At 42.6% G+C, this 27,771-nt stretch overlaps 1 protein-coding gene across 1 annotated transcript in view; it reads left to right on the top strand.

Moving 5' to 3' along the window:
* Positions 1-8,460: 8,460 nt before the first annotated feature.
* SAT32 (interferon-related developmental regulator family protein / IFRD protein family) overlaps positions 8,461-27,771 on the top strand; it is a 65,996-nt gene continuing 46,685 nt past the window's right edge. The window contains exon 1 of the mRNA XM_086491328.1: positions 8,461-8,875. Coding sequence (XP_086347454.1) covers positions 8,866-8,875 — 10 coding nt within the window. The 5' untranslated portion in view covers positions 8,461-8,865. The remainder of the gene's footprint in view (positions 8,876-27,771) is intronic.

Here is a 27,771-nt window from a genome sequence, read left to right on the forward strand (position 1 = left end):
ACACAATCTCATGTGTGAAGCAAGAAGACTCTCTCTCTCCTTCTCAAGCTTTAATGGAAAGCTTATCACCTACTCCAAGCTTGTGAGAACGGAGGCCTATACCAACAACTTTTGGCTTTGTGATGCAAATCCAACCAAGAGCCAAGCTTCAATGCATGCTCATCTCCTCCTAATTACTAAGCTATACTATGCTAATATGAGTGATTATGTGAGGAGATGTACATCTTTCTCATAAGACTACTCCCTTCTTCCTCTCAATCTACTCTCATACCCCGCTAGCTCTCACCATCTTCAAAGGTGTGTGAGGTCTTGGGTCTGAGACCGTGAGGGAATTGATGTTGTGTTTTAAGAGTGTTTTGCTTAGTGCTTGAAGATTCCATCTTTATTGCACTAGCTAGTATTGAAGGAACACAAAGGATTGTATTGTAAAATGTCTCTCTTGATGGGAGAAACCTATAATACAAAGCCTTTTGGAGGGGGGACCGGCTCCACGTGAATCAGGTCATCAACTGTTGTCAATAGCTTAATTTCTCTCTCTTTTGAAGTATTGTTCATGCCTATCTAACTAGATGTTATTCTTTTTGTTGCTCTCTCTACCCAAGCACTCTTGTTATGCTCATTATGAACCTATTCTAATGAAATGCTCACTATGTTCATGCTATTTTTTGGAATGGAAATGGCCTATGAACTTAGAGAATAGTGGAATTAAGAGAACTAGAGTGAGCAACTTTGAGAGCATAGAGGGTGAACTTTAGTAGCAACTTAATCATAGCACTTAATTAACTAGGCATGACCAATACTTTTGCAAGAGAGAGAGTTTAGAGAATATGACAACAGTTGAGGACAGGATTTATGTGGAGCCGGTCCTCCCCTCCAAAACGCATTTTTATTATAGATTCTCTCATTAAGAGAGACTTGGTACAATACAATCTTTGTGAATTCCTTGATACCTCTTTGACGGTATGAAGATGGAAGCTTCATACACCAAGCTTCTGCTTAATAGCAACAATCAATCTTAGCTTGAAAACAATCAAGAACTTGTGAGCATCCCTAAATAATTTGGGTGCATGAAGATGTGAACTTTTATGCATCAACTTGAGTTTAAAGCAACAATTAATCTACCTTGCAATACAATTAATCTACTTGCATGAAGTAATTAATCTACTTGCAATAAACCATTAGCCTTCTTGAAATAAGCATAACATAAACTTGTGGAAAGCATTGACCATCCCAAGCCTCAGTCCCAAGACCTCAAACACCTTCGAAGGTGGAGAGAGCTAGCAGGGAATGAGGGTAGGGAAGAGGAAGAAGAAGTATTCCATAGGAGAAAGAAATAGTTCCTCACTTATCATCACTCTTTTTGCTTAGCATACATAATAGCATAGTAACGAAGATGGAGAAGATGGAAAGCTTAAGCATTGAAGCATAGCTCTTGGTTGGATTTGCATTCCATAGCCAAGAGTGCTGGTGTAGGTTCTCAACTTCTCAAGGAGCTTGGAGAAGGAGATGGAGCTCTTGCACCTTGCATAGCACACCGTGAGAGTGTTTGTGAGTGTGTATGCGTGAGTATACCCCCCTAATCAACCCCCTAGCTTGCTTGGGTCGACCCCCCCTTGTAGCTCATGCTTGAAGCTCATTGGACCCCTCCATGCCTAGCCAATCACAAGCAGGAGGCATTACAAGCAGCAAGGGTAGCCTTAGGACAAGTGTCCCCCTTTCTCCTTTGAGAGAGAGGACTTGATTAATTCAAAATCAATTATTTAGATATCCTAAATTATCATTGGACCGCTTGGGTGGCCAACCAATAGGCTTCAGGCACACCATGAAGGCAACATGACAAGGAACTTGACAAGTGTCCCTTTTGCTTTCTTTGTACCATGCATGCCTTGTGTGAGTGTGTGGGTGTTCTCTCTCATCCCCCCTCATGTAGGGCTCTCCCCCTCCTTGTAGGGATTGAATATTTGACTTTTTGACGCCTCAAGCCCCTCATGCATAGGCCCAGTTCCCACCACAAGCTTGGCCCTTAAGCACTTTAAGCTTTGGCTGGGTTCTCACCTCAAGTACAACCCTAGCATCTCAAGCATGTCAAGCACCTCAAGCATCTCAATCATCAAGCATCTCAAGCACCTCAATCATCAAGCACCTCAAGCACCTTAGTCATCAAGCATGACAAGCAAAACAAGCACCTCGAGGTGGGTCGGGTTCCCGCCTCAAGCTCAGCCCTAGCTTACCTAAGGTCAAAGGACTTTTATACACATTATTGGAGGTCTTCAATGAAGCTAACCCTAAGGTCTTATGCTCCATTGGTTATACTTGCTCTTTGATAGACCATCTCTCATTTGGGCCCCTTTTCTATTGGCCTCGTGTTGAGATAGATCTATAAGTACATCTCAATATATTAACCCTTGTTCCCGTTTATTCTCCCACCTTAAGTGATCAGTTTACTATGAGAAAACCATTTGGGTTGGTTAGATATTAGTTTTTATGACATTACCTCTCTCTTGAAATCATAGTCGTCCTCGACTATGAGGTAGAGATGGTAAAGTCTCACCCATTAGTCCATTGGTCTTAGCGGGTAGAGGATCCATTTTTACCCTACGACATCATTCCAGAGTGATGACTAATCCACTTGGTGCTTGAGAGACACTGTCTGCCGCAAGCATGTCTGCTCTTTAGTCCATATCATACTTCCAAAGTAGAGTGACAAGTTGTACTTGGTGTTTGAGAGACGTAGTCACCACAAACATGATCCTAAGTATGCATACTTCTTAAAATTTGTGCACAAAACATAAAAAGAGAGTCTTATAAGACAAAAACATGGATCATTTAAAATGCATTTCTTTTACATTTGCTTACTCTTCTGTGTCATTGTAAGCATCATTAACAAGGTTCATATTATCCTTAAGCTATGTCCTTTGCATGCATTTAGCATCTTTGAAAGGACAATTCTTAACTTAAATAAGATATTGTCAATAATCTTACCATTTCTTAATACCTTGTGTTCTTGTCAAAGGATGAACTTGGGTTGGAGCTTGTTTGCTTCATCCTCGATCTCTGGTGGGTCTTCATTTATGGCCTTTATTGATGGCTCTCCTTAATAAGGCTTGAATAGGCTCTCATGAAAAATGATATATATGAGCCAGTAGTTGGGCAACTTTAATTTATAAGCCATCTTATGGATGGGCTTGAAAATTTAGAAGGGGCCATGATATCTTTGTGCTGACCTAGCATAATACCTTTAATGGCTCGTAGGATTCTTGTGTGTAATTTGCCTTAGATGAGCCTTAGGGAAGTTTATTAAGACCCAAATTTTTTTCTTTTTCTTTAAAGGATAAGGCTCTTTTGTGCCTAATGGCAGGAGCCTCTTTTGCCTAGCTAATAGATGGATATAGCATGTTTAATCTTCTAAAAAGATTCATTTTGATCTCGGCTATACTCCTTTGCAATGAAGATCTTCCCAGGTACCTTAAGCTACAAGGGACTTTTGGATCTTCCGTCTTTAGTCTCGAAAGGTATTTTCCCCTTAGAAGCATGTTCACGTTACTAGAGACATATTGTTGTTAGGGTAAGTACTTCTCCCTTTTTGAACATTGATCTACTTCAAATCACAAGCTTTTAGTAGATCAAGGATCATCAGTTTTGTGATTTTCCTTTTGGCCATCCGTTTGAATAGTAGGCCAACATAAAAGGGTTACTCTAGTTATGATAGAGACTCTATCAGAAATTAGTGGTCATGGTAGGATTTCTATCCAACACAATTAGATGTTGGCAAGCCATGGTCCCCCTATTATACTTCATCTTTTCGTATACCATACATTTTGGAACATACTCTTGTATGTTCTCGTTTCTTGGTAAGCCAATACAAGTATGCTTTTACTCCTAGCAGAGTAAATTTGAATTCCTCTTTGCCCCGCATATGGGATGAGCATGGGAAGTGAGGAAGATATAGCCTATTGAGGTATGGAAGATAACCATCTTCTAACGTGAGTGGTTCTTTTTTTTCCATTTCTAAAGGCTATTATCATATCCCTAAAGTCTGGTTAGAAGCATATTTAACTAACATAAAAGATAGTTCATTGTAAGTTACTATTGATACCCTATCTACCCTTGGCCATCGTGAAAGTGCATCAGCTACATGATTGTGCTTGCCAGCAATGTGAGCAATGTAAAAATTAAGTTGCAAAAAAAACTCGCCCATCTCATTTGTTTGTCAGATAGCTTGGTTTGCATCATGGATGGAGTTCTCAAGAAGTACTCCATGTGTCTACGGCATGTAAAACAGCTCGTAGTTCCTTTTGTATATGTCCAACATTTGCTCATTGGATTTGAGTCTTTGAATCTCGTATGCTATGGTATTCCCTTCTTGAAGCAAAGTTTTGCTCGAAGGCAATCATCCAGGCATTATATTGGACCTCAAATAGCTTTGAGAGATCCCGTAGTGTAAGCATAAGTTGAGAGACAAGTTTCTCTTTGAACTTTCAAAATTATTTTTCTCTCTTTGCAGTCCATGTATACTTAACGTTCTTTTTCGTTAAGTCATGTATTGGACCTGTTATAAGCATGAATTTTTCTTATGAAGCATCTCTAGTATGCACTCATACCTTTAGAGCTTCGCAACTCATGTAGACTCCTTGGATTAGGCCGTCTTTTTATTACCTCTACCATTTGTGGATCCATAAAGATACCACCTTTAGAGATAATGTGACCTAATTATTGAATCTTTTGAAAAATTCACTTTTCTTTTGGTTAGAAGAAAGCCTAATCTCTCTCAAAACTTACCAGTTCATGCTATTTCCTTTTGAACTCCTCTTGTGGAACTTATAAAGCTCAATAAGGAGGCTTATTAGGTAGTGAGCTTCGTGGTGGAAGCTCCATTATGGCCATTCTCCCCTCATTGTGGAGATAGCATTTCATCAATAAAAACATTTTGGAATCCATTTAGGAATTTAGACAACTCTAATTCCTCTTGATTCCCGTCTTTTTTATTGTTACTGATTGAAACATTAAATTCATTTACAAACTTTCTAACAGAAATCATGTATATGAAAACATAGATTTTCATTAACTTGTGAAAAGCATGCATATTTACAAGGGATAGGATGCTACCCGACTCATAAACATGTATGTACATATCTCCTAGCATAGGAAAAATGAAAGCCTTTTGCTATGATACCGCCGATATGGTACTAGGCCTTTGCGAGCTAATATACTCGGCCATCTCTTCAGAAAGACCCGCACAGAATTGTTGCTTTTGCTCCCCAAAGTCTACCTTTTTGTAGACACTGGCTTTGAGAAGTAAATCCCAAAACTTATCTACATAATTCTGGATAGACTCGTAGGGAGAGAGTTTCAAGCTTTGCCATTCCATGAGGACATTGTCTTTAGTGTTGCTTGCCAGAAATTGTTTCATGATGGAGGCTCTTAAAGCCTTCCATGTCCTTGGAGCTTTTCTTTGGGCTCGTAGGCCAGCCCACCATTGACGAGCGGAGCTTTGGAAATGCATAGATACCTAACGCAATTTAGAGGACTCCGTGAATCCCTCATCACCAAAGGCCACATCAAGCTGTTGGATGAAGGCCAAGATCTTGTTCGTAGCACCAAAGATGCCATCATAGGTAAGTAAAGTTGTGTTCTTTCCTCCCTCCTTGAACTTCTTCAGCTTCTTGGACCTTCTCCATATCGGATAGGACTTGCCATGGCCTTTCCTCTTGGGCTCTTTAAGAGAAGAGCCGCTACCTTCATTGCAATATGAGGAAGGTGATGAAGATGGAGAAGAGGGTGTGGTCTCTCCAAAAAATTATAAGAAATGAAAGCCGTGCCTTGCCCCGTAGCATTTATGTGTTGCACCAAGCAAATGGGAAATTGGATGCAAATAACGAACCTTGTAGTGTTTTCGAGCTGGAGTTGCGCTTGTGCAATTAAAATGTGTGTTGTGAATATATGCCCTCTCTGCCATACACAAAACACGCAGATGTAGCTTTATGTTCTATGTCCTTTGATCATTATTACCTTTTGTGTGTGTGTGTGTGTGTGTGTGTGTGTGTTGTAAGCTGCTTCGATAAGCAATTATGTCTTCTTGCCATAGAGACGGTATACTCAAGCTCGTCACCAACAGAAGTAAAAGATCTATTGATGCCTTTGACAACGATCTCACTTTCAAGAGCAATAGATTTGTTTTCTGCATTGATGGTCTGCTTCTGAACTTTCGTGAGTCCCGTGCTTTGAGCAATAATGAGAAAAAAAACAACTCTAAAGATTCATCAATTTTGGGCCTCCAATAACCACTTTAAGCGTGCAAGGGGTACAACAGCCATCCATTAGAAACTAATATCTCTAGTCAAAACATGCAACTTGAAGGCTCTCAAGGTGCGATCCCTCCAAAAGATGCAGAAGCCAATGCTTATGATAGAGATACTAGTAGTTCTGGTAATGATGCAATTGAAGTGGCGGCATGAAGCCTGCGAGAAATCTAGCCCTTGTTTGCATACAACCAGATTCCATATGTTCAGTCCAATCGATGTCGCCGCCACCACCCCATGCGACCAACTCTCCTTCTCAAGCCCTAGCGGCCCTCCAATCCACAACACCCAAGCCAACCCCTCTGTCAAGACAACCCTCCTCGAATTTTTGCCAATGTAATGGATCTTATATGCTAAGCCAGTAAGAGATGCAAAGAAAGCTGACTCATCTCTATAAGAAAACCGAGATAAGATACAACATCATGAGGGATGTATTTGCAGAAGAGGACCTTGTCACCCAACATATATGATATATTGAGTGTATAATTGAATATAATAATTTATGAATCTTGAGGTTGCAAAATGCATTCGATAGTAGAAAAACTCTGTACAATCCTCTTGACATCGAAATTGATTCTGCACTCGGACAATATATTAACAGTAGTATGCCTTGTGCTATAAAATGTTAAGTTGTTGTTGGCGATAATTGCACTCGATCTGTTCGGCATACTATAGCTGCTATATCGAGTTTCTACCTCAACCGCTTGTTGCACTAAAGACCTTTGAGAAGATGTGAATAGATTTTCATTGCCCTCCCTGGAGTAGCTTTCCTCCAAGGGAAAATGAGGGTTTGTGTTGGCCACAATACCAAACTGATGTCTGTCATTTGCAGCCATCTGAACTTGATCCGATAGCTGCTGTGTACATGGACCTTTGTTCATAGGATCTGCCATTGAATCATGGTTATTAGCAAGAGAAGCTCTCTATAGGCCACAATATTGGCCATATTGTCTATAGAGTTTGTGCCATCCCACCCAATTACTCCACAGTTCGTGTTCGTCAGCTTCTCCAGCATCAAATCTCTTTGTGTGGAAAAAAGAATTAGCTTCCGCTTCTGCTCTTTGACTATTCTTTGATCTTGGTCGGCAGCGTAGGCACCTGCATGATTTACTACTTGACTGTCACTACAGTGTTGTTGCATCTCCTTGGAGATACACATTAACCAACCCCCGCGAACACCATATTCTGCGTTGAATTGGTCATGAGAGATGTTTCTGTTTGTCTCTAGATCGTTCCGAAATGCTTGCCTCATCAAATTTTCAGATAGGCTATCAACAGAGCTGGACGAGGAGTGTGACTGAAGCTAACGACTCATCAAACCATGACTTCCACTAGTGACAATATTTCCCAATGCCTTTTGCTCGACATTGAGCTGTCTGCCACTAATCCCCTCACACACTCTGCTAAAAGCGCAAGCAACTAGCAATGAAGCCGCTAGCTTATTAATTACTTGAGGATATCCGTCATAAGCTTTGGTGTGATTGATCTTGCTAATCTTTTTTGCCCTCATGTCCACTCGATGTTTACTCGTTCCATTTCTTCAGCCTCTGCCGTCTACATTGCCAACAACCTGATAGCATTAGTAGAAACATGTGCTGAACGGGCTTGCGAAGGCAATGAGTGTTGGTGATTCAACTCCAAATTAGTCCAAGTGATCATTGATTGAAATCTGATATCTTCTGTTTCAGTAGCACTAGAACAGACCTCTGCCATGGGTTGATCGCATGAAATATCTGAGTGCTCATCACCTTGGCAAGCATCCGAAGTACCCTCCAGCTTGATGATGTGCGAACAGAAGATCGAACTGCAACGCAGAGTGCTTTTTTTTATTTTATTCACTTGGTAGCTTTTCACGGTGGAGTTTTTTATAGAGCTCTTCATGGCAACGATGTTAAAATAAAAATAAAAATCTAGTGCCGCGTGTGGCTTCTGCGTTGAGATATTGCAAAAAGAGACCAAGTAAAAAAATTGGAGATAGAAAGCTTGAAGAACAAATGTCATAAGTTCCTGGAAGGACGTAGACCAAGAAAAGTCGTGGCAAAAAACGAAGGTGCGACTTGGGACAGAGTATATGCGTTCATTGCCTTGCGAACAATGCGACGGGAAGGCAATTGAAGGCAAGGCGTCGGCGAGGCAGGCGAAAGAGGGAAAGCCAAAGCTTTCTTCTCTCACACACGCACGCCCCTTCTTCATCTGCTACGTGTCCCTGCGATCTGCTCCCTCCTTTCCTCTCCCCCCACTCACGCATCCAGCAAAATCCAATTTTGTCACCACACACAATTCGCACCTCAGGGTGAAGCTCGCGTACGAGAAAACCCAATTCTCTCTCTCTCTCTCTCTCTCTCTCTCTCTCTCTCTCTCTCACACACACACACACACACACACACATGCGCGCATTATTTGTACAGGGACCGCACTTGGCGATGGACTGCTACCCATTTTACCATCAGATTGCTGGTTGCGTTGCCTCCCACTTTTGCGCGTACACTCTTCTCCGCGGATATAATCATAGTACGTTTAGTGAGTGCATACGGTGGTGATAATCTTTTCGCCCAGCTTAGCAGACATGGGGAAAAGTAAGTTTTGCTCTTTATCATAATTATGCTCTGCTTTTTTTTTTTTCTGCCTTTGTTTCCAGGGAGTTAAAAGTCTCAGTTTGTTTTATTCATACCAAGCCAAGTTTTCGGGATGTAGAGGATTTCCTCTGTGTATGCAAGCAAGAGGAAGGAACCAACAATGTGTAGAACACTTTGAGTTTGCAAATGGCAAGTCCTTATGTATGAATAAGGGAAACTTCCACGAGGCAGCAATGTTTTTGTGAAGGCATTTGAAATATGTGTTTGTCAGAGATGATCAATTTGGAAAGTTCGTGTAGATTTGAAAGACAGTAAACACTGGTGCAGGCTGAATTCCATCAATTTAGTATAAAAGAGACTATAGGAAGTAGAGTACATCACGAGTCCCCTGCTCCATTGTATGCGGAGCTCGGCATCCAACCAACTATCTGTGCCATTGAGTCATTTTTAGTGGCCTACCCTTCAAAGGGATTTGGAGAAATATGTTCATAATGTCTCATTCACCAAAAAATGAAATATCACCAGATAAGGCAACAGGCTTATCTTTCAATTATGGCTCGACCATGCGAGAGTATATATATGGATTCCATTTTTGACTTGTTGATTAGAACATCTGGTAGCAATGATACACGGTTGGTGGGTCCGGATAGGTTAATGTTTCGAGCCTTGAAACATTTTCGTTTAAGTGAAGCACTTGCCGTTTTGCTAACAAGTTACCATGATTTGAGGTTTGAGGACCTTTCAAAAATTATTTCGGTCCCACATTTCACTATGCTCTATCATTAGCTTGATAAGGTTTTCTTGATGAAACACTACGTTTCGAGGGAGATGTGTCGTGGTGGCATTGGCTCGGCCCACTATTGCTAGTGTTGCAGATGGATATCGTTTCGGCTTTTCTGAACACTGACCTAGAGGAGGAGGTGAATGTGCAGCAACCTCTAGGGTTGTGGAAGGCTCTTTATGGCCTGATTTGCAACAATAGATGACCACAATCTACTCTGACAACCAAAGTTGTATAGCCATTGCGAGGAACCTGGTTTTCTAGCTCGGACCAAGCATATAGAGAATTGTGATACAGTACCATTATGCTCGTGAGAAGACCAAAGGATAGCTCTATTCGACTAGAGTATGTTTTGATGTTTGACAACCTTGCTAATATCTTACCCAAACCTCTACCACTGGCATCATTATCCTCTCTTGCCAACTTCTTTGGACTGGTTCCTTGTTGAGGAGCTGAGAGGAGTGTTAAGAGTTCAGATTTTTGTCCGGTGGTGGCTCTAGTATCTCCCAGGAGCAGATTAGGGAGTGGGCTATTTTGTGGTTGTGCTCGTCTCTACCTAAGGTAGACGTACCTTCTCGGTGGTGCATTCACATGCTCAACGTACTTTATGTCATGCCTAGGAAAAGGGATCACATAAAGACGCTGACTAAAATACAGGAAACGATCACAAATGAAACACTCGATCAATGCGTGCTGACGAATCATTCGAACACATGGTACTTCCTGTGAGGGTTCTTTGGACCTAGGCTCGAGAGCCAAGACCGGTTCTTCCTGAGGGGGTGCTTGGGACCTAGGCTCGAGAGCCAAGATCGGTTCTTCGTAATTGCTTGAATCTGTAATGAGGTTAGCTTCACTAGAGAAAGTATCAACTAACACATCATCCTTGTGAACAATCACATCATCTTCATGCAAATCATCATGCTTGTGAGAAATCACATCTTGATCATGCAAATCATCATGCTTGTCAGTGTCATCCAAATCATCATGCTCATCAGTATCATTCAAATCATCATGCGTATCATCATGCAAATCTTGTGTGTCATGCTTTGGAGAAGAAGAGACTGAGAGAGTCTCCTTCTCTTGAATCCGTTCAATCTTCGCCTGCACATTAGCAATGAGAGAGGGAGAATGAACAACTTGCTCTCCACGAATGACAATGGGAGAGTCACTTTTGGCATTGAAAGTGAACGTATTTTCCGTCCAATCAATGAGAGGGTTATGCTCACGAAACCATCGAATGCCCAAAATCATATCAAATCCTGAGAGAGGAGAGACAAAATTTTTTCTACGGAAAGCAGCTTGTTGAACTGTAAACAACACATCAAGGCACTCTTTCGTGATGAGAGAGTCCGTATCAGGAGCAAAGCCAGAGACCTCGAGAGGAGATTTTCGACTAACCTCTAGGCAGGCTCTCTCAACAAGAGCGGGACTGATCACATCATGCATACTGCCTGGGTCCAACAATATGTCAAAAAGCTGCTCCGTCGTATGACCATAACATTTAATGAGAGACTCATCAATGGGAGGGTCAGGAGAAACTTGGGGCACACTCGTATTGTCATTGATTGCATTGACAGAGGAAGTGGGTTTTGTGGATTCTTTAGATTTAGAGTTAAGCTTAGGACATGTTCTTTTTATGTGACCCTTAATGTGACAATGAAAACAACGACCTTCCCTAGATAAGTGCTTTGCTCTTCCAACGTGATGTATCCTCCTAAACTCCTTGTGCTACCTTTTCATCTGGAGTGAGCTTAGGTTTAGCATTTGTGTTAGCCTTACCCTTAGGTTCATTTTGTGAGTTCTTTTCTGGGAGACTGTTGGAAGATTGGTTAGAAGAGTTATCGTTCTTACCATTCTTACCGTTCTGAGGATTCTGAGAAGTCTGAGAGGTACTTGTGGAAGTCTTGTTTTCCTTAGGCTTTCCCTTGTTGTGCTTCATCTCATGTGCAAGAGCAATCGCTACCGTCTTGTTGAGATCGATTGGATCGAGCACCTCGACATCATACTTGATATACTCGTCCAATCCATAAAGGAGTGCCTCCTTGCGCTCATCATTCGACTTGCGTAATTGGGTACCTAGCTGCAAAACACGATTAGAGAAAGACATCAATGGCATACCATTTTGCTAGAGAGCACGCCAATCGTCCTTCAATAGTGCGAGGTACTGAGGTGGCATAAACCGCGCCTAGAGCTTGTCTTGGAAATCAGCCCAATTGAAGGAAAGGGGCGTGAATTCGTTGGCTTCCTCCAGGTGCGCGGCCAACTGTGCCTCTTGCCATGCGTGGTACCAATTTATGGCATCACCAGCAAGGTACATGGCTGCTGTCCAAACTTTGCTATTTCCTATCTTCTTAGTTGTCGCAAAATAAGCATTGAATTGATGCAACCAAGAATGAATAACCGTAGCATCCATCTTACCATCATACTTACTGAAAGTCAACTTCTTTGTGACTAGGTTGTTGGAGTCCGCATCCTGGCTTGCTCCACTTGAGGAACTACCGGTTATGTCACAAAGTGATGACGTGGCCATTTCTGCCAGAAACCCTAATTTCTGCCAGAAACCCTAAAATTCCTGCAAACCCTAATTTTTGCCAAAAACCCTAATTTTGCAAAAACCCTAATTTCTGAAAACCCTAATCCTAACTGCTGGCTGAAACCCTAAAATGGCTGGAAACCCTAAAAGCAGGCAGCCATGCCACGTTGTAGCAGTGTACGGATATTTTCGGAAATCACGGAGGTGAAAAAAAAAAACATTTTTCTTGAGTGACGCAAATCCCAGCTTTTGGCTACGCTTTGGAAGATAGAGAGAGAAAGGCATAATTGCTTTATTTTGCTCTCATTAAGAGAGAGAGAGAAACTGCTTTTGAGCTGAAAGCTTTTGGGGCTCTGCATTTGGGCATCCCTTGTAATCTTTATATACACGGTTTAGGGCTCACTCTGCGAAGCATCTGGACGCAGAGTCTGAGAGTGAAACCCTAATCGCTTTTTGTACTCGCATCCCCATATGCATAAGAAGTTGACTATACTCTGTTGGAATCCATAGGTGTCGCGAGAAAAGGATCGGATTTCCCGGTAGAAGAGAAATCGGCAGCGCTCTGATACCGTTGTAACAAACTTGGACACTCCAAGTCAAGATTCTACCGCGACATAGCAGAGATTCACTTCAAAATAGTTCACAATTCACACTTGATTCGACACGGCCCGACGTAGTTCTGTGCCTAGAGATATTGGCCCCAAAGACTGACGCCCCTTTCGGTATTTCTTTTTGTATTAATCTGTGTTCAAAGTACAAGAGAGTGGGTAGGTGATCACTCTCAGACTCTGCGTCCAGATGCTTGAGAAGTGAGGGCCTAACCACTTATTTATTGGTTAAGGGATGCCCAAAAGTAGCTTCAAAAGTTGCCATTCAAAAGCTTCTAAAATTAAAGCAATAGGCTCCAAAAGCAACTCAGTGCAAATCCAGGAATTCTCTACACTGTGTCAACGTAAAAAGCGAAAATCCGTACGGCAGGCCCCGTCAGCATTGTCAGCGTGAAGCGGCGGAAAATCCGGAACTGCCACATCAGCCTGTCCCTGCGTTTTACGGTGCTGCCAGCCTTTGTGGTGTGTCCTGGAGTATGCCATGTCACCCATTTGTGACAGCCACACTTGGATATAGTGAGGCGCAAGTTGCGATTTCTGAGTGCTACTTTGGATTATGCACTCTTATAAGATTGATATTAAGTTGAAACTCTATGGTTACATAGACACGGATGAGGTTCGTAGTACATATGATCGCAGGCTTACCATCGGATTCATGTTTTCATTCGGGAGTGTTGCCATCACATGGAGTAGCAAGAAGCTACCTACGGTTGCTCTATCGAGTACAAAGGTAAGAGTACATGGGTGTTGCAGTGGTGGCGTGTGAAGTAGCATGGTTGGGATTGCTGCTTCAAGACTTTGGAGTAGAGGTACAAAGGCCAATTGTTATCTATTGTGACAACCTTAGTAGCATATAATTGGCTTGGAACCCAATGAAATCTTATCTGTACGTTAAGAATAGATGGTGAATCGCAATAGCATAACACTTCAACTGTTGGGGGGGGGGGGGGGGGGGTGGAGAGAGAGAGAGAGAGAGAGAGAGAGAGAGAGAAGGTTTCTTCCCTAGAAGCGTTTGCCCTCAAGACGAGCGTCCCGAAGGGTATTTCTTGAAGGAGTACGAGCGGAAGTGCGACGCGAGCGAGAGTGCGAGAAGAAGAGCACGACGATATGGTGAACTCGCTCTACTGTAATGTGTAGAGCATAGTGAGTTCTTATTAGGTTTTTACAAAAGAATATGTGTACATACCTGGCGGCCCGCCCACTTACCTGGGCGACCACATTGGGCTTTATACCCCAACAACCTCCCACTTAAAGTCCAATGTGGTACTTTAAGTGTGAGAGAAGCTACTATACAAGCTAATATACAAGAGATGTAGAGTACTACCCTACACCTAACTGCTTGCGAAAATGCGCAAAGCTCTCTGAGGGAAGTCCTTTTGTAAGTAGATCAGCAGGATTTTCTGTGGTGTGAACTTTGACAAGCTGAAGTTGCTTATCCTCGAGCATTTCCCTGATGAAATGATACTTCACATCCACATGCTTTGTCTTTGAGTGATAAACTGGATTGCGAGCCAATTGTATAGCACTTTGACTATCACAATATAACACAGGCATCTCTTCTTTGATTCCCAAATCTGTTACTAGTCGATTAAGCCAAATTGATTCTTTGCATGCCTCTGATGCTGCAACATATTCAGCCTCTGTAGTAGACTGAGTAACACAATCTTGTAATCTAGAACTCCATGATACTGCTCCACCAGCCAATGTAAAGACATACCCTGACGTAGACCTTCGGTTGTCTAAGTCACCTGCATAATCTGAGTCTGTAAAACCCTTTACACTTAGCTCCCGACTCCCATAGCATATACGCATACTCTTTGTAGCTTTCAGGTACCTCAATATTCCTTTCACTGCCTCCCAATGTTTCTTGCCTGGGTTTGATATGTATCGACTTACTACTCCCACTGCAAATGCAATGTCTGGGCGAGTAGCAATCATTGCATACATCAAACTACCCACTGCAGACGCATATGGAATCTTATCCATTTCAGCCCGTTCTTCCTCAGACACAGGACAATCTTGTTTGCTAAGTTTCACATATGGTGGCAATGGAACACTCAGTGCCTTTCCCTTCTCCATATTGAAACGTTGCAAAACCTTGTCAATATACTCTGTTTGAGATAACCAAATCAACTTCTTTGATCTGTCTCTCTCAATGCGCATACCAAGTATATGACTTGCCTCACCCATGTCTTTCATGTCGAACGATTTTGCCATCTTTGACTTCAAAGCTGAAATTTCTTCCAAGTGCTTGCCAGCAATCAACATGTCATCCACATACAAAATAAGGATCAGCCAACTACCATCCTTAGCCTTCTTTGTATATAGACAGTGATCGAACTCACTACGTTTGTAGCCTTGAGAAAGCATAAACTTGTGGAATTTATGGTACCATGCCCTAGGTGATTGTTTTAAGCCATAAAGACTCTTTAACAACTGGCATACCCAATCTTCCTTGCCTTTCTCAACAAACCCTTCTGGCTGCTGCATGTAAATTTCCACATCTAAATCACCATGCAAGAACGCTGGCTTGACATCCATTTGGTGCAACACCAAATCTAATACGGCAACCAATGCAAGAAAGCATCTCAATGTAGTCATCTTGACCACCGGAGAGAAGACTTCATCAAAGTCAATGCCTTGTTCTTGCTTAAAGCCCTTGGCAACAAGCCTTGCTTTGTACTTTGGCTGACTATCATGAGCGGTGATCTTATACCTGTAAACCCATTTACAAGGTAGAGCCTTTTTGCCCTATGGTAATTTAACTAGCTTCCATGTCTTGTTTTTATGCAGAGCTGTCATCTCTGACTGCATGGCCAATTGCCAATTCCCGGAGTCCTTCATTTGCACTGCTTCCTTGTAACATGAAGGCTCATTGCAATCAGTCAACATGACAGTTCATAGATGGAACAAACCTATCAGGAGGTCGCGTGACACGTCCAGATCTACGCACAATAGGTGGCTCAGGCTCAGCCACAACCTGTGGTTCCACTCTATCCTGTCCTTGCTCCTCTTGAGCCCTGACATTTTGTCTTGCACGTGCAGGTCCATCTTCTTGGAAGACAACTCTCCACCATTGTCAGTGCGTAAGCATTTAAGCTTCTTGCCACTCTGATTCTCCACAAGTGTCACAAACGTTTTAAAAACACTAAACGCTTCATCCTTGTGCTTGAGAAAGTAAACCCATACTTTCCTCGAGTAATCATCTATAAATGTCATAAAGTAAGAAGCTCCCCCTAGAGATAGGTTAGGCATAGGTCCACACAAATCACTATGAACAAGTGCCAACTGTGTATCTCTTCTACTGCTTCTATGCTTATGTGGCTGCTGTGTTTGCTTACCATACAGACAATGTTCACAGAATTCAAAATCATTAAATGAAAAGCCAGGCAAATAACCAGAACGAGACAAGATTTCCATTCCCTTCTTGGACATATGTCCTAACCGGCTATGCCACAAAGAAACGTTTGGCTGCTCGATTACATTGATTACATTTTTAGAGACATTTGATACATAAATCATGTAAAGTCCTCCAGACTTTACTCCATGTGCTACTGTCATAGAACCCTTAGATATCTTCCACATGTTCTGTCCAAAAGTGGTGACGTAGCCAGCATCATCAAGTAAACCTGTGCTGATCAAGCTCTTTGTAATTGCGGGAACATGTCTCACATTCTTCAGCGTGAAAGAAGAGCCATTCTGAAACTTCAATTGAACATCTCCAACACCTAAGATCTCACATGTCTGCCCATTGCCTAGCCGAACATGATCTTTAGTAATCACATAAGAGGTAAACCACTCCTTGTTTGGAGACACATGAAGTGATGCCCCTGAGTCTATAATCCAGTCACTCAGTGTATTTCCATCAGATGCTGTAAGAAGAGCTGAGTCCATTGTATTCTTCAAGAAGTAGATGTCTCCTGACACTAGACTGTCATCCTCTGCAACAGTGTTTGTCACATTTATTTCTTGAATCTTCACTGAGGACTTGTTCTTCTCACCATGGTCTTCAGCTTTCTCTTTGCCTTTTTCTGCTTTCCATTCTCTGCAGTCTCTTTTCATGTGACCCTTCTTGCCACAATGGTAGCATTCTATGTCACTCTTGCCTTTAGCACTGCGGGACTTGCTACGAGACTGATTCCTCTTTCCACCTTTGTACTTTTCTTTGGTCCTTCCCTTGACAACTAAGGCTGTTCCTTTGCCTTTGTCCATTGTCTTTCTATTGGTTTTTTCAGTAAGCAGACTTCCTTCTACACCTGCTATGTTCAAACCATCTGGAGGTGCAGAATTACTCAAAGCTGTGCGAAAAGTGTCCCAACTTTCCGGCAATGTGATCAACAGGAACATAGCTCTAACAGGTTCATCAAACTTGACACCTTGAGCTGATAACTGACTGTAGATTGTGTTGAATTCATTCAGATGATTGGACATAGGTGTCCCTTCTTTCATCTTCAAGTCAACAAGCTTCTTAAGCCAGTATACCTGTGAAGTTGCACTCTGCTTCTCATAAAGATCACTCAGCTTTAACCATGCTTGATAAGCCGACATCTCGTCTGCTACATTGAAGTAAACGCTTTTTGCCAAAGTCTGCATTATGGTAGAAAGTGCCAATTCATCCATTTCGCTCCATTCATCTTCGTCCATATCTTCTGGTTTTATTCCTTTGAGCTTTATAGGTTTTATCTGCTTCTTTTGTACCAACACGTGCCAAATCTGCTTCTTCCACAATGGGAAATTGGTTCCATCCAGCTTCTTGATATTGTAAAGAGTAGTGTCCTGTGATCCAGCCATAGCTACGCTTCAAAGTAGTTTACTTTCCTGGGAAAAATTCGGCAGAGTTTCCCCTGTAAACTGACCTCTGAACCAATATCAACCTGTCAAATGAACCAAGAAAGCTTCAGATTCTGCAGAAATTTTGGCAGTCTCCTTTGTAAAATGGCTCTGGTGTACTAAAAACAGACCAAAAAACAGCTCAAAAAACCACTGTTTCTCTAACACTGTAAGCTGTGGGTAAACCTGTCCTTCACCTGTACTGTCTCTGATTGTCCTGTAAGCATAGACTACGACAATGCCTCAACGGCAGTAAAGTAAAGATGCAATCCCAATTGTCTAACTCACAGTCAATACATCCTAGCTGCCTATCTAAGGGTGCTCGAGGGATCGCTCCAAGACCTGTATCACCGAAAGGATCTCAACATTCGAGAATCCCCCAGCTCAATAAAACCTCACTCGACCCTCAACAAAGGCTGCAGTAAATCTGACAGTACATAGACTTCCCACAAAGTCATACATCCACAAATTTCCCACTATATGCTGTAACCGCTGCGGCGGTTGTTTGCTGCATGACTCACAGCCAGCAAACCCTCAACAGACATACATCATCTCTGACAATACATCCCATGTGGAAGTACCTGCAATGTCAGGATGAAATCTGGAATATCAAGCAGCAAACACAAGCTACCTGATGAACTAGTGGATGTCGCCTATAGTCTGTGTGTAGATGCGCCCGTGTCGTATGTGACGCCTCCAAGAACTGTGAGCCGTCCTTCGATGTGTAGACAGTCACAAATCAACACTCTGGGAGTGTCGATATCCTCAGCACCTGCAGTCGTAGGCCGAAAACCCCAAATTTGCAGAGTCGGATCTGCACCCGTCGAGACCACGTAGTCGAAAATGGCCTGCGTAGACCTTTGTCGAAGCCGAACGGTGGCCGAGATGACCTCAGAATGAAATTCTGACAACACCGAGCCCTTCGGGCTCGCCCACGAGATTTGGGGCCGTGTCTTCGCCTGTCGAATTTCACTCCAATCTGAGTTGGTGACTATAGCCTCCTGCAGTGCTGCCCCGAGCCTCGATCTGAGCTCTGATACCAGTTGAAGGAGTACGAGCGGAAGTGCGACGCGAGCGAGTGCGAGAAGAAGAGCACGACGATATGGTGAACTCTCTCTCCTGTAATGTGTAGAGCATAGTGAGTTCTTATTAGGTTTTTACAAAAGAATATGTGTACATACCTGGCGGCCCGCCCACTTACCTGGGCGACCACATTGGGCTTTATACCCCAACATTTCTTTTATATTGCAAAAGATGGCCAGTACAAGTTGTTGTTACAAGTGCTCAAGGCTTCGTTGTCTTCAAGAAAGCTCACTCTGATCGTCTTCACAAACGCTCAAAGAGAGATCGCCCAAAACTCACGTCTCATTCTTCCTCTTATATGCCCTCGAAGGAGTCTTTATATAGGTACTGGCTTAGCCTTTTGCATGCCCTGACCTTTGGCTTTTCAATTGTCCGAACCTTTGGCTTTTCAATTATCCAATCCTTTGGCTTATAAAAAGAAGGGCTGATATGTGTTTTGCGTCTCACTCACTTTTAGGGTGGATTTGTGACATATCCTCCTGCTAAGAAAATAGTAATCATCCTCGATCTTGCAGTAGCATTATTAGCCATCCCATTCAGATTTTGACTGATCACTGACGGATGTCTTGATGCACTAAAACCCCATACCTAGTTTATCTCATCCAAACTGGATCTTTTGATGCACTAGATTTATCCATACTAATGATCACATCTAGTTCTAACTTGGAACTCCATGAATGTCTCTGATGAATTAGTACATCATCAAGATAGAATGGTGCAGTCATTCCATTTAATCTTACTCAATCAAATAGTAAAGACATCAATCAAAATGAGAGAGTAAATCATTCTTGTTACAATTTTAATCAAAATATATACTGATGGCAGAGTGTTGTCATCTCAACACCTCTAAAAGGATAACAACTAGTAAGTTAAAACCACTATCAATCACATTTGTGTTGATCTAGTAAGAGAGTGGAGGGCTTATAAAAAGAAGGGCTGAATTGTGTAAAGCGCCTCACGTTTAGGGCTGATTTGTGACACCCAGTGTTCCATGCGAGATTGAAGCACATTGAGGTGCATGAGCACTTCATCAGGACAGACGGGTCACGGTATCGACCTTGAGTATGTGACAACGGATGAGTAGGTCCAGATATCTTCATGAAGGCCCTTGGAGCACCAAAGCTATGGCAGTTTCAAGGAATGCTTCGCATACAGAATGTGACATGGCAGCAGTACGGACCCCACCTTTCACGCTGAATATGACATGTGGCTGCCTCACGGAATTTCTGCAAATTGTGCTGATTGGTGACTTGGCAAGTTGTACGGAACTCCGCGAAACCTGTTGACTGTTTTGTACAGATTTTAACGCTAGCTTTTTGGTGTAGAAGCTTTTAGACTTGATGCTTTTCATGCTAAATGCTTTTGGGGCTCTGCTTTTGGCATCCCTTCTACTCTTTATAAGTACCCACAGGCCACTCCTTTGGAGAGCATCCGGATGCAGTCTGAGAGCAAAGGACCCTTGGCACACACAACTTGGAAATGATAAAGGAGCTCAAGGTACACAATAGAGAGTGTATTGCTGCACAAATAGAAAAATAATTTAGCCCTAGAATGATGGACATAATGATACAATGCACAAAGGGGAAAAACCTCTCTAGTGAGGGGAAAAGTGCCCTGGTAGTCTTAAGTGTGTTCACACACATCACACAAATCCCTCCTTCTGAGTGATGTGATGAACGAGAGCTAGCGCAGTGTATAGGGAAGTGCCATGCTCTAAGGACATGGTCAATCCACAAAGGGAAGCAAGCCCAGATCTTTGTAAAAAGCTTTGAACTTCTCATGAGGCAATTCCTTTGTGAACGAATCTGAAAGGTTGTCCTGTGTCGTGCTGTGTTGTCTTCTCTCTCTTTTATGCAAATGTTTTGTGAAGTACTAAAAGTGAGCCAAGTGTGTAGTTTTAGTATCTCTGTGTTTCCGTCTGATTCCTCGCTGGAAATGAGTACAGTGGTATCAGAGCACAGGTTGCTCCCTTGATCTCTGCAAACCGGAGCACGACTCTATTGACATGGACGGAGAACAGAGAGATTCTACTTGAGTTAATTATTTTTTCCCCTTTTTTGGGAGAAAACCAATTCTATGTAAACCTTCAGATGGAAGCTATGGAGTCGGATGGAGAAGAAGAAGGAAGAGGGGAAGAAAGACGAGTTCGTTTTTGCGCTAAAAAGCTAGAAAAACATATGTTGCAGAGACCTCTAAAAATCTCAACGATTGAGAATTTGGATATGCGACAGAAGGCAAAGTTGATCCTCTCGAGAAGCTCTACGCATTGACATGAACGATTTGTGATCCCGACAACTTTGAAAAATTAGGATTTTTAGCAAAAAATTAAGGTTTATGCAGAAAATTTCAGCTTGTGTAAATTTAATGTTTTGGGAAGCTCTTGTTATTTGTGTACAGATAATAGGAATTAGGAGTGAGGAACATGTATCTGCAACATTTCGAAGCATGGAGCTGGATATCCACTCTTTTGCATCGAGGTGAACCTTTTGCTTGAAATTTGCGTGTTTTGCCATTGATGATGACATGGTAACAAATTTGCATATGAAAGCAATTGGGAGTGACAGCAGCTCGGGAACGATTCTGATAACTTTTCAATTCAAGATAAGAACCATAAATTTTGTTTCGAAATTTCAATGAGTGATGATGATGCATGAGGAATGACTCCGAATGTTGAAGGATGGAAATGAGATTCTATTACATCAAGATTCCCATATGAGTGAGATGACTGGATATTGTGGTGAGCGCATCAAAAGTTTTGGAGGGATGAGATGGCTACATAGGGATCTAAGTGCATCATGACTTCTGGACAGATGAGATGACTAGCTGAATGATTTAAACAGTGTTCGGTGTGAACTACGTGTGTGATTTGTGAACTGCATGTTCAGTAAATGTTCGTTGTTGTGGACTCTAGTACATAGGTACTTAAAGTTGGTGTTTATTGAAGAAAGTTTCTGTTCGTTAGCTGTTTTGCAGGTGTAATCGAGGACGGTTATTCTTCTTCAAGAGAGGGGTAAGTCACGCTTAACATTATACATGGCTGCCGTACGGAATTTTTGCAAATTGCGTTGGCTGGTGACGTGGCAGGCTGTATGGAATTTCGCAAAACGCGCTGGCTGTTTTGGGTAGATTTTAGCGCTAGCTTTTTAGTGTAGAAGCTTTTAGACTTGATGCTTTTCATGTTAAATGCTTTTGGGCCTCTGCTTTTGGCATCCCTTGTAGTCTGCATCCCTTGTACTCTTTATAATTCCTTTGGAGAGCATCTGGACGCAGAGTCTAAGAGCAGAGGACCCTCGGGAGTTGTACCTTTGCGAACCAATAATAAAGAAAATACCAAAAGGGGCGCCAATCTTGGGAGCCAATGCGTCTTGGCTTGGAACTCCGCCATGTCGTATCGTCTTCTCTCTCTTTTATTCAAGTGTTTTTGAAGTACTAAAAGTGTGCCAATTGTGTAGTTTGCAGTTATTTTTGTGTTTCCGTCCGATCCCTCGCCGGAAGTGATTACACACAAGATGACGTTGAGCTTGAGGAGGAGTGTCGAGATGTCAAGCTCAACATGTACTACTCGTGGATGACTATCATTAACAGTCATCATCGTTGTGGCGCGCCTTGGTGGATACGCATATCTTCACCAAGTGATACTACAACTCGACTACATTGACTTGGTCTACCTATGGGAGTGATGACACACTTACCCATCCAACTCACTCGCTAGTTGATCACACTAGACCGTTGCTCTAGTTTCCTTTTATGTTGTAATTTTTCTTTTATGCATTGTAGACTTCTAATTTTGAGTTAGCGAAGAAAAAGAAGAAGCGTTTTGCGTCCATGTGTGTGTGTGTGCGTGCGTCTGCAAGAGCTCAAGCTTTCTTCTCCTCTATCTCTTAGCAGGATTGGTACCTAGTTCTATACTCACTATTGGGCACTAACAACTTTAAGGGGGATGTTGTAGTATTTAGTCAATCGTATCCACAAAAGAAAACTCTTAAAAAACCCCTAAAATAGCTTCAATTGTGGATCTTGCATTTCACACGCCATGTTGAGCTTTTAGTCATGTTGTCTTGTGATTGACTACCATTAATCTATAGCTTGCAGTTTCCTTTAAGGGTGAATCTGAATAAGTTTCATGTGGATCCTGCATTTCACATACTAGTGGCACTTTTAGTTATGTTGTCTTGTGGGTGACTACCATGAGTCTTTACCTTGGAGTTTTCTTTAAGGGTGAATCTGGGCTTATTATGGATTCATCTAGGTATATTTTCTAGTCCGTTCACATTGTGAAGTTTTCTTCTGAGTAATGACCGGTTGATATTTAGCTAATTCTTTCTATCTTTTGTGGTGCGTATGCCCCATCAATTACCTCATTTTTGTGCTACATTTTCCTATTTAATCATTATGCTTCTTTTAGTGCTAGGCATCATTATGGCCAGTCTGATGTAACAAACGTGGACACCCCAAGTCAAGATTCTACCACGACACAACAGAGATTCACTTCGAATTGATTCACATATCACAAGAGAGTCGACACGGTCCGACGTAGTTCCGTGCCAAGGGATATTGGCCCCATAGACTGGCTTCCCCTTTTTATATTAATTTTCGTCCTGATGCTTTGAGAAGTGAGCCCCTAAGGCCACTTATAAACATTACAAAGGGTTGCTAAAAGCAGAGCCCTAAAAGCATTAATCTCCAAAAGCAAGTGGAATTTGCGGAAAAACCGTACACTGCCAACGCAAAAAGCGGGAATTTCGTACGTTGTTGCCACACAATCAGCATGTATCATGGAGATCAGTACAGCCACGTCAGCGCCAGACGTGGAATTCCGTACTGGCTCGTCAGCTTGTCCGACGCATTTTTTGGGCGTCCGTACTGGGTGCCACGCCACCATGCGTGTGTCAGGGTGGCTCTGCCACGTCACCAGTTTGTGACATACCCCTCTCTTGAAAGTATTGTAATTGTCCTCGATTACGCCTGTAGAACAGACAGAGGGCATAAACTGTTTTAGTAGACACTGACTGTTAGTACCGACGCACTAGACACGACACATCTAGCACTTGTACAAAACGACAGTCACATCACAGGACATCACTCGACATCACAAGACATCACATGACAAATCACAGAGAAATTCATTCCAAATCTTAGACCATGACCATCGGCAACGTATTTAGTAATCGCATCTAGATCCATTTCGGACCTCATTGATGCCCGATTAACTAATCCTTATTGCAATCGTGTCTATAGAGATTTTTGAGACCGAAATGCTGTAGTCATTTCGTCTTTCAATTCCTGCACTCATGTTTAAGTCAAATGAGAGAGTACAAATCAATCATATTCATTTTCGAGAATCATTTTCATAAAGCCACACAACAGAATACTAGTCAGCCCATTAGTATCCTTGAAACCCAAAGGGGACATCAGTGACCTTATTAAAAAATCGGGGTAATCTGTTGACAAAGGAGCGGAGTAACTCCCCTCTTGTGCAAACCCGCTGCACTAGATTCACCCTCGTTGAATTCGGGGTCCTATCGGAGTAGACTATGCTAAACCGAATGCTTCAAGGTAAAGTTTCAAAATCTGAGGAGTATCTGCTAGGTCCTCCTCCTCCATCCACTTTGCATCCAATGCAGGATAGTTCTTGAATTTAACCAAGAACCGCCTAATCACTTTACCTTTTATCTTTCTGTCCTTGTGTGCCAAAATCTGTTTTGGAACGAGTATCTCCTCGCTTTCCTCCACTTTCGGTTGCTCATTAGGCTCCCCATCAACTGGCACATTGCCTTTGAAAGGCTTCAATAGACTCACATGGAATGCATTGTGAATCTTCCAAGTATCTGGCAGCTTGAGATATCATTTATTTGGAAAGGGCCATAATATCTTGTTAGATTTTTCAAACACGCGCACTGTCACATATCTCATGCTAAGCTTTGAAAAAGCCGCTCCTTTCCTTTTCGTTTTTTAGGCGTGCCTTCTCAAAACGTAAGAGCACCCAATCGTCTTCATTTAATTTCAAATCTTGTCGATGTCGATCTGCTGCCTTCTTATGTCGTTTTTGAGATTTCGCTAAAGCCTCCCGTACCTTGGCAAAAGCAGTGTCCAGATCCCGCGTATACTGGTCGGCTTCAAAAATCTTATCTTTAGTGCTAAGGAAGGGTGGAACCTTCGGAGCACCTTCAATGATCTCAAATGGCGCCTTTCTCGTCGAAGAGTGAATTATGTTGTTGTAGGAAAATTCCACCAATGGCAAATATTTTTCCCATTGAGTCTTCTGATTGGAGATGTAAGACTTCAATAAATCCAGAACAACTGAATTTGCAATCTCAGATTGCCCATTTGTCTGTGGGTGGAATGATGACAAGAATTGCAACCGTGTGCCATTGTTCTCCCAAATAGCCCTCCAAAACAAACTCGTGAATCGGGGATCTCTGTTGGAGACTATTGTCTTAGGCATGCCATGTAGTCGAAAAATCTGTCCAATGAATAGTCTCGCTAAATGATCCGGCTTGACCGTTTTCTTCATTGGAATGAAGTGGGCTTGCTTGCTAAATCTGTCGATGACAGTCCAAATGCCATCATGTCCACACTCTGTCTTCGAGAGATCAAAAATGAAATCCATTGCAATATTTTTCCAGGGGTGGGTGGGAATGGGTAAAGGTTATAGTAATCCTTATGCCTTATGCCTGTCAAACTTGACCTGGCATACTAAACAACTATGAACAAAGTCGTCCACATCCTTCTTGAGTCTCGGCCAAAAGAAGTAACGCTGCACACCTTTCAAGGTGGTGTCGATGCCGGGGTGACCCGTAAAAGCTAAACAATGGCACTTAGTCAAAACCTTTTCCCTCAACGGCTGTGTGACGCACAACATCGTTTTCTTTATCAAGTAGCCATCCCGTATGGAATATCCCGCTACCACCCCCCCATGATGTATTCGAGTGAATACATTGGAAAAATCCGGATCTGTGCCGTACTCATCAACCATGTCCTCGAAGCTTCTATGACGAATCTGGAAATAGCCAAGACTAGGGGCTTCTGAGATAATGCATCTGCCACTAAGTTTTTATGTCCCTGAACATGGACAATCTGGAAGTGAAACTGTGACAAGATGTTAGCTCACCGCATTTGCTTTTCCGAAAGTTTCTTTTGTGACAACAAGTAGCGTAAACTTTGATGATCAATGAAGAATGTGAAATCGGCTCCGAGTAGGTTATGTTGCCATTGAGTAAGAGCATGGATCACTGCCAAAAGCTCTTTCTCATAAATCTGTGCTGGCAATTCTGGCCTTGAAAACAATCGGCTTTCATAGGCAATCACATGGCCTTCTTGCATTAAGGCCGCTCCTAGACTATGACCACAAGCAGCACAATATACTTCAAATGACTTTTGCAAGTCCAGCAAAGTCAACACTGGCCCAGTAGTCAGTTTTTCTTTAAGTGTTTGAAAGGTAGTCACCTCTGTCGGTCCCCACGAGAAAGGGACTCCTTTCTGAGTCAATATGTGTAAAGGGGAAGCTACCTTTGCAAACTTTCGAATGAACCGCCGGTAGTAAGAACACAAGCCCAAGAAGCTTCTAACTTCATGAACATTCTCCAAATCTGGCCAGTCACGTTGTAAGGTGCAGCGGAATGAATGTTTGAACTTTGCTCAAGATGAGTGCTCCGAATTGTGCTCAAGGTTCCTTTTGTTCTTATAGAAGGGAAAGCCTTCTGTTCTTAATGAGAGAGTGCAATGGACACAAACAAAGTGAATGGACACTGTGCGTGAAAGTGTATGAGATTGAGAGATAGAGAGAGAAGAATACGACACCAGAATGTTGTCAAACCCTCCTCCGAAGGCCCCACTCTCTATGGCGAGAGCGGTCTACTATTGATTGCAAAATCTCTACAATGCTTTGGACTCGCCGACGATGTCGACAATGATGAGACGGGCTGAAATCTGAAAATGCTAAGGGCTGAAATCTGCAAATCTTTATTTGTTGAATTTTGACTCTATGTCAGTGATGACAACGATGCAACGACGACACGCTGAAAACGCAGATGCTGAAATCTGCGTTTTCCGGGCTGAAACTATAAACCTTGCGGAATTTGACCGTGCGGTGAGGATCTGCTGTGGGAAGGTGAGATCTGCGAGGTTCGAGGGTTCTATTGCGGGTACTGAATGCTGAAAACTGAAAACGCTGATGCTTGTGGGGGTTCCGTCGCGAAGATCTTCAAAAATGCTAAAGTGCCTTGCAGATGCAAAAACGCTAGGGCTGAAAATGATTTTCTGCGGTGGAAACGTGCTAACTGCTAACGCTGGGGCTTTTGCTTCTTCCTATCGCCAGGAATGTGCAAGATCCAAAAACGCTGGCTGATTTGGTCCAAAAATGCTAGGCTTATGCTGTGGAGCAAAAACGCTAGGCCTCTTGGGGGTTCTGCTGAGAAGTTGCCTGTTGAGCGTGTGCTCCTGCTGCCTCTTTTGCCAGAAAGTGCTAGCGCTAGGTTTTTATTTATACAAACTTAGCAAAATTGCCCTACCTACTTTCCAACAAAAGTCACTTAAAAATAATAAGTGAAAAATATCAAAAATAGGAAAAATAAGTCTATGCACTGTAAAAATGCTACTTATGGGATCTGACCGGAGTCTGATGGTCATGCTGTGTGCAACCAGAGGATATGCATCTAATCTAAGTGTATGGACATGCACGGTCTGCGAACAGACTCACAAAAGTGCCAGATCACTTCCTATTCTAGACTGACTTGACTGAACTGAACCCTGATCATGCTGTAGCTTGTCCACGGACACATAGGGTTGGATGTGTCATGTGACATTCCCTCCTTTTCAAAGTGAGGTACTGGTACCGAACTGTATGGCGTCGAGGGAGATCGCTAATAGCATCCGGAATCCTGGAAGGGACTCTTTGCCGGCCCACTCTGATGTGTGGGTCGTGCGGTACTTGAACTTTATAAAGGTCTGCAATTCTTGCTTCTTTGGGCCGCGCCGAAAGTGACACAAAGTCTTCTGTGGCTCCTTCGATGCTCCAACTTTGTTTAGAGTCATGCTTCTTCCTTCTTCAAGAATCTCCATG

The sequence above is a fragment of the Adiantum capillus-veneris genome, chromosome 19 (assembly GCF_014529385.1).
Source record: "Adiantum capillus-veneris isolate H3 chromosome 19, ASM1452938v2, whole genome shotgun sequence".
NCBI classification, from domain to species: domain Eukaryota; kingdom Viridiplantae; phylum Streptophyta; class Polypodiopsida; order Polypodiales; family Pteridaceae; genus Adiantum; species Adiantum capillus-veneris.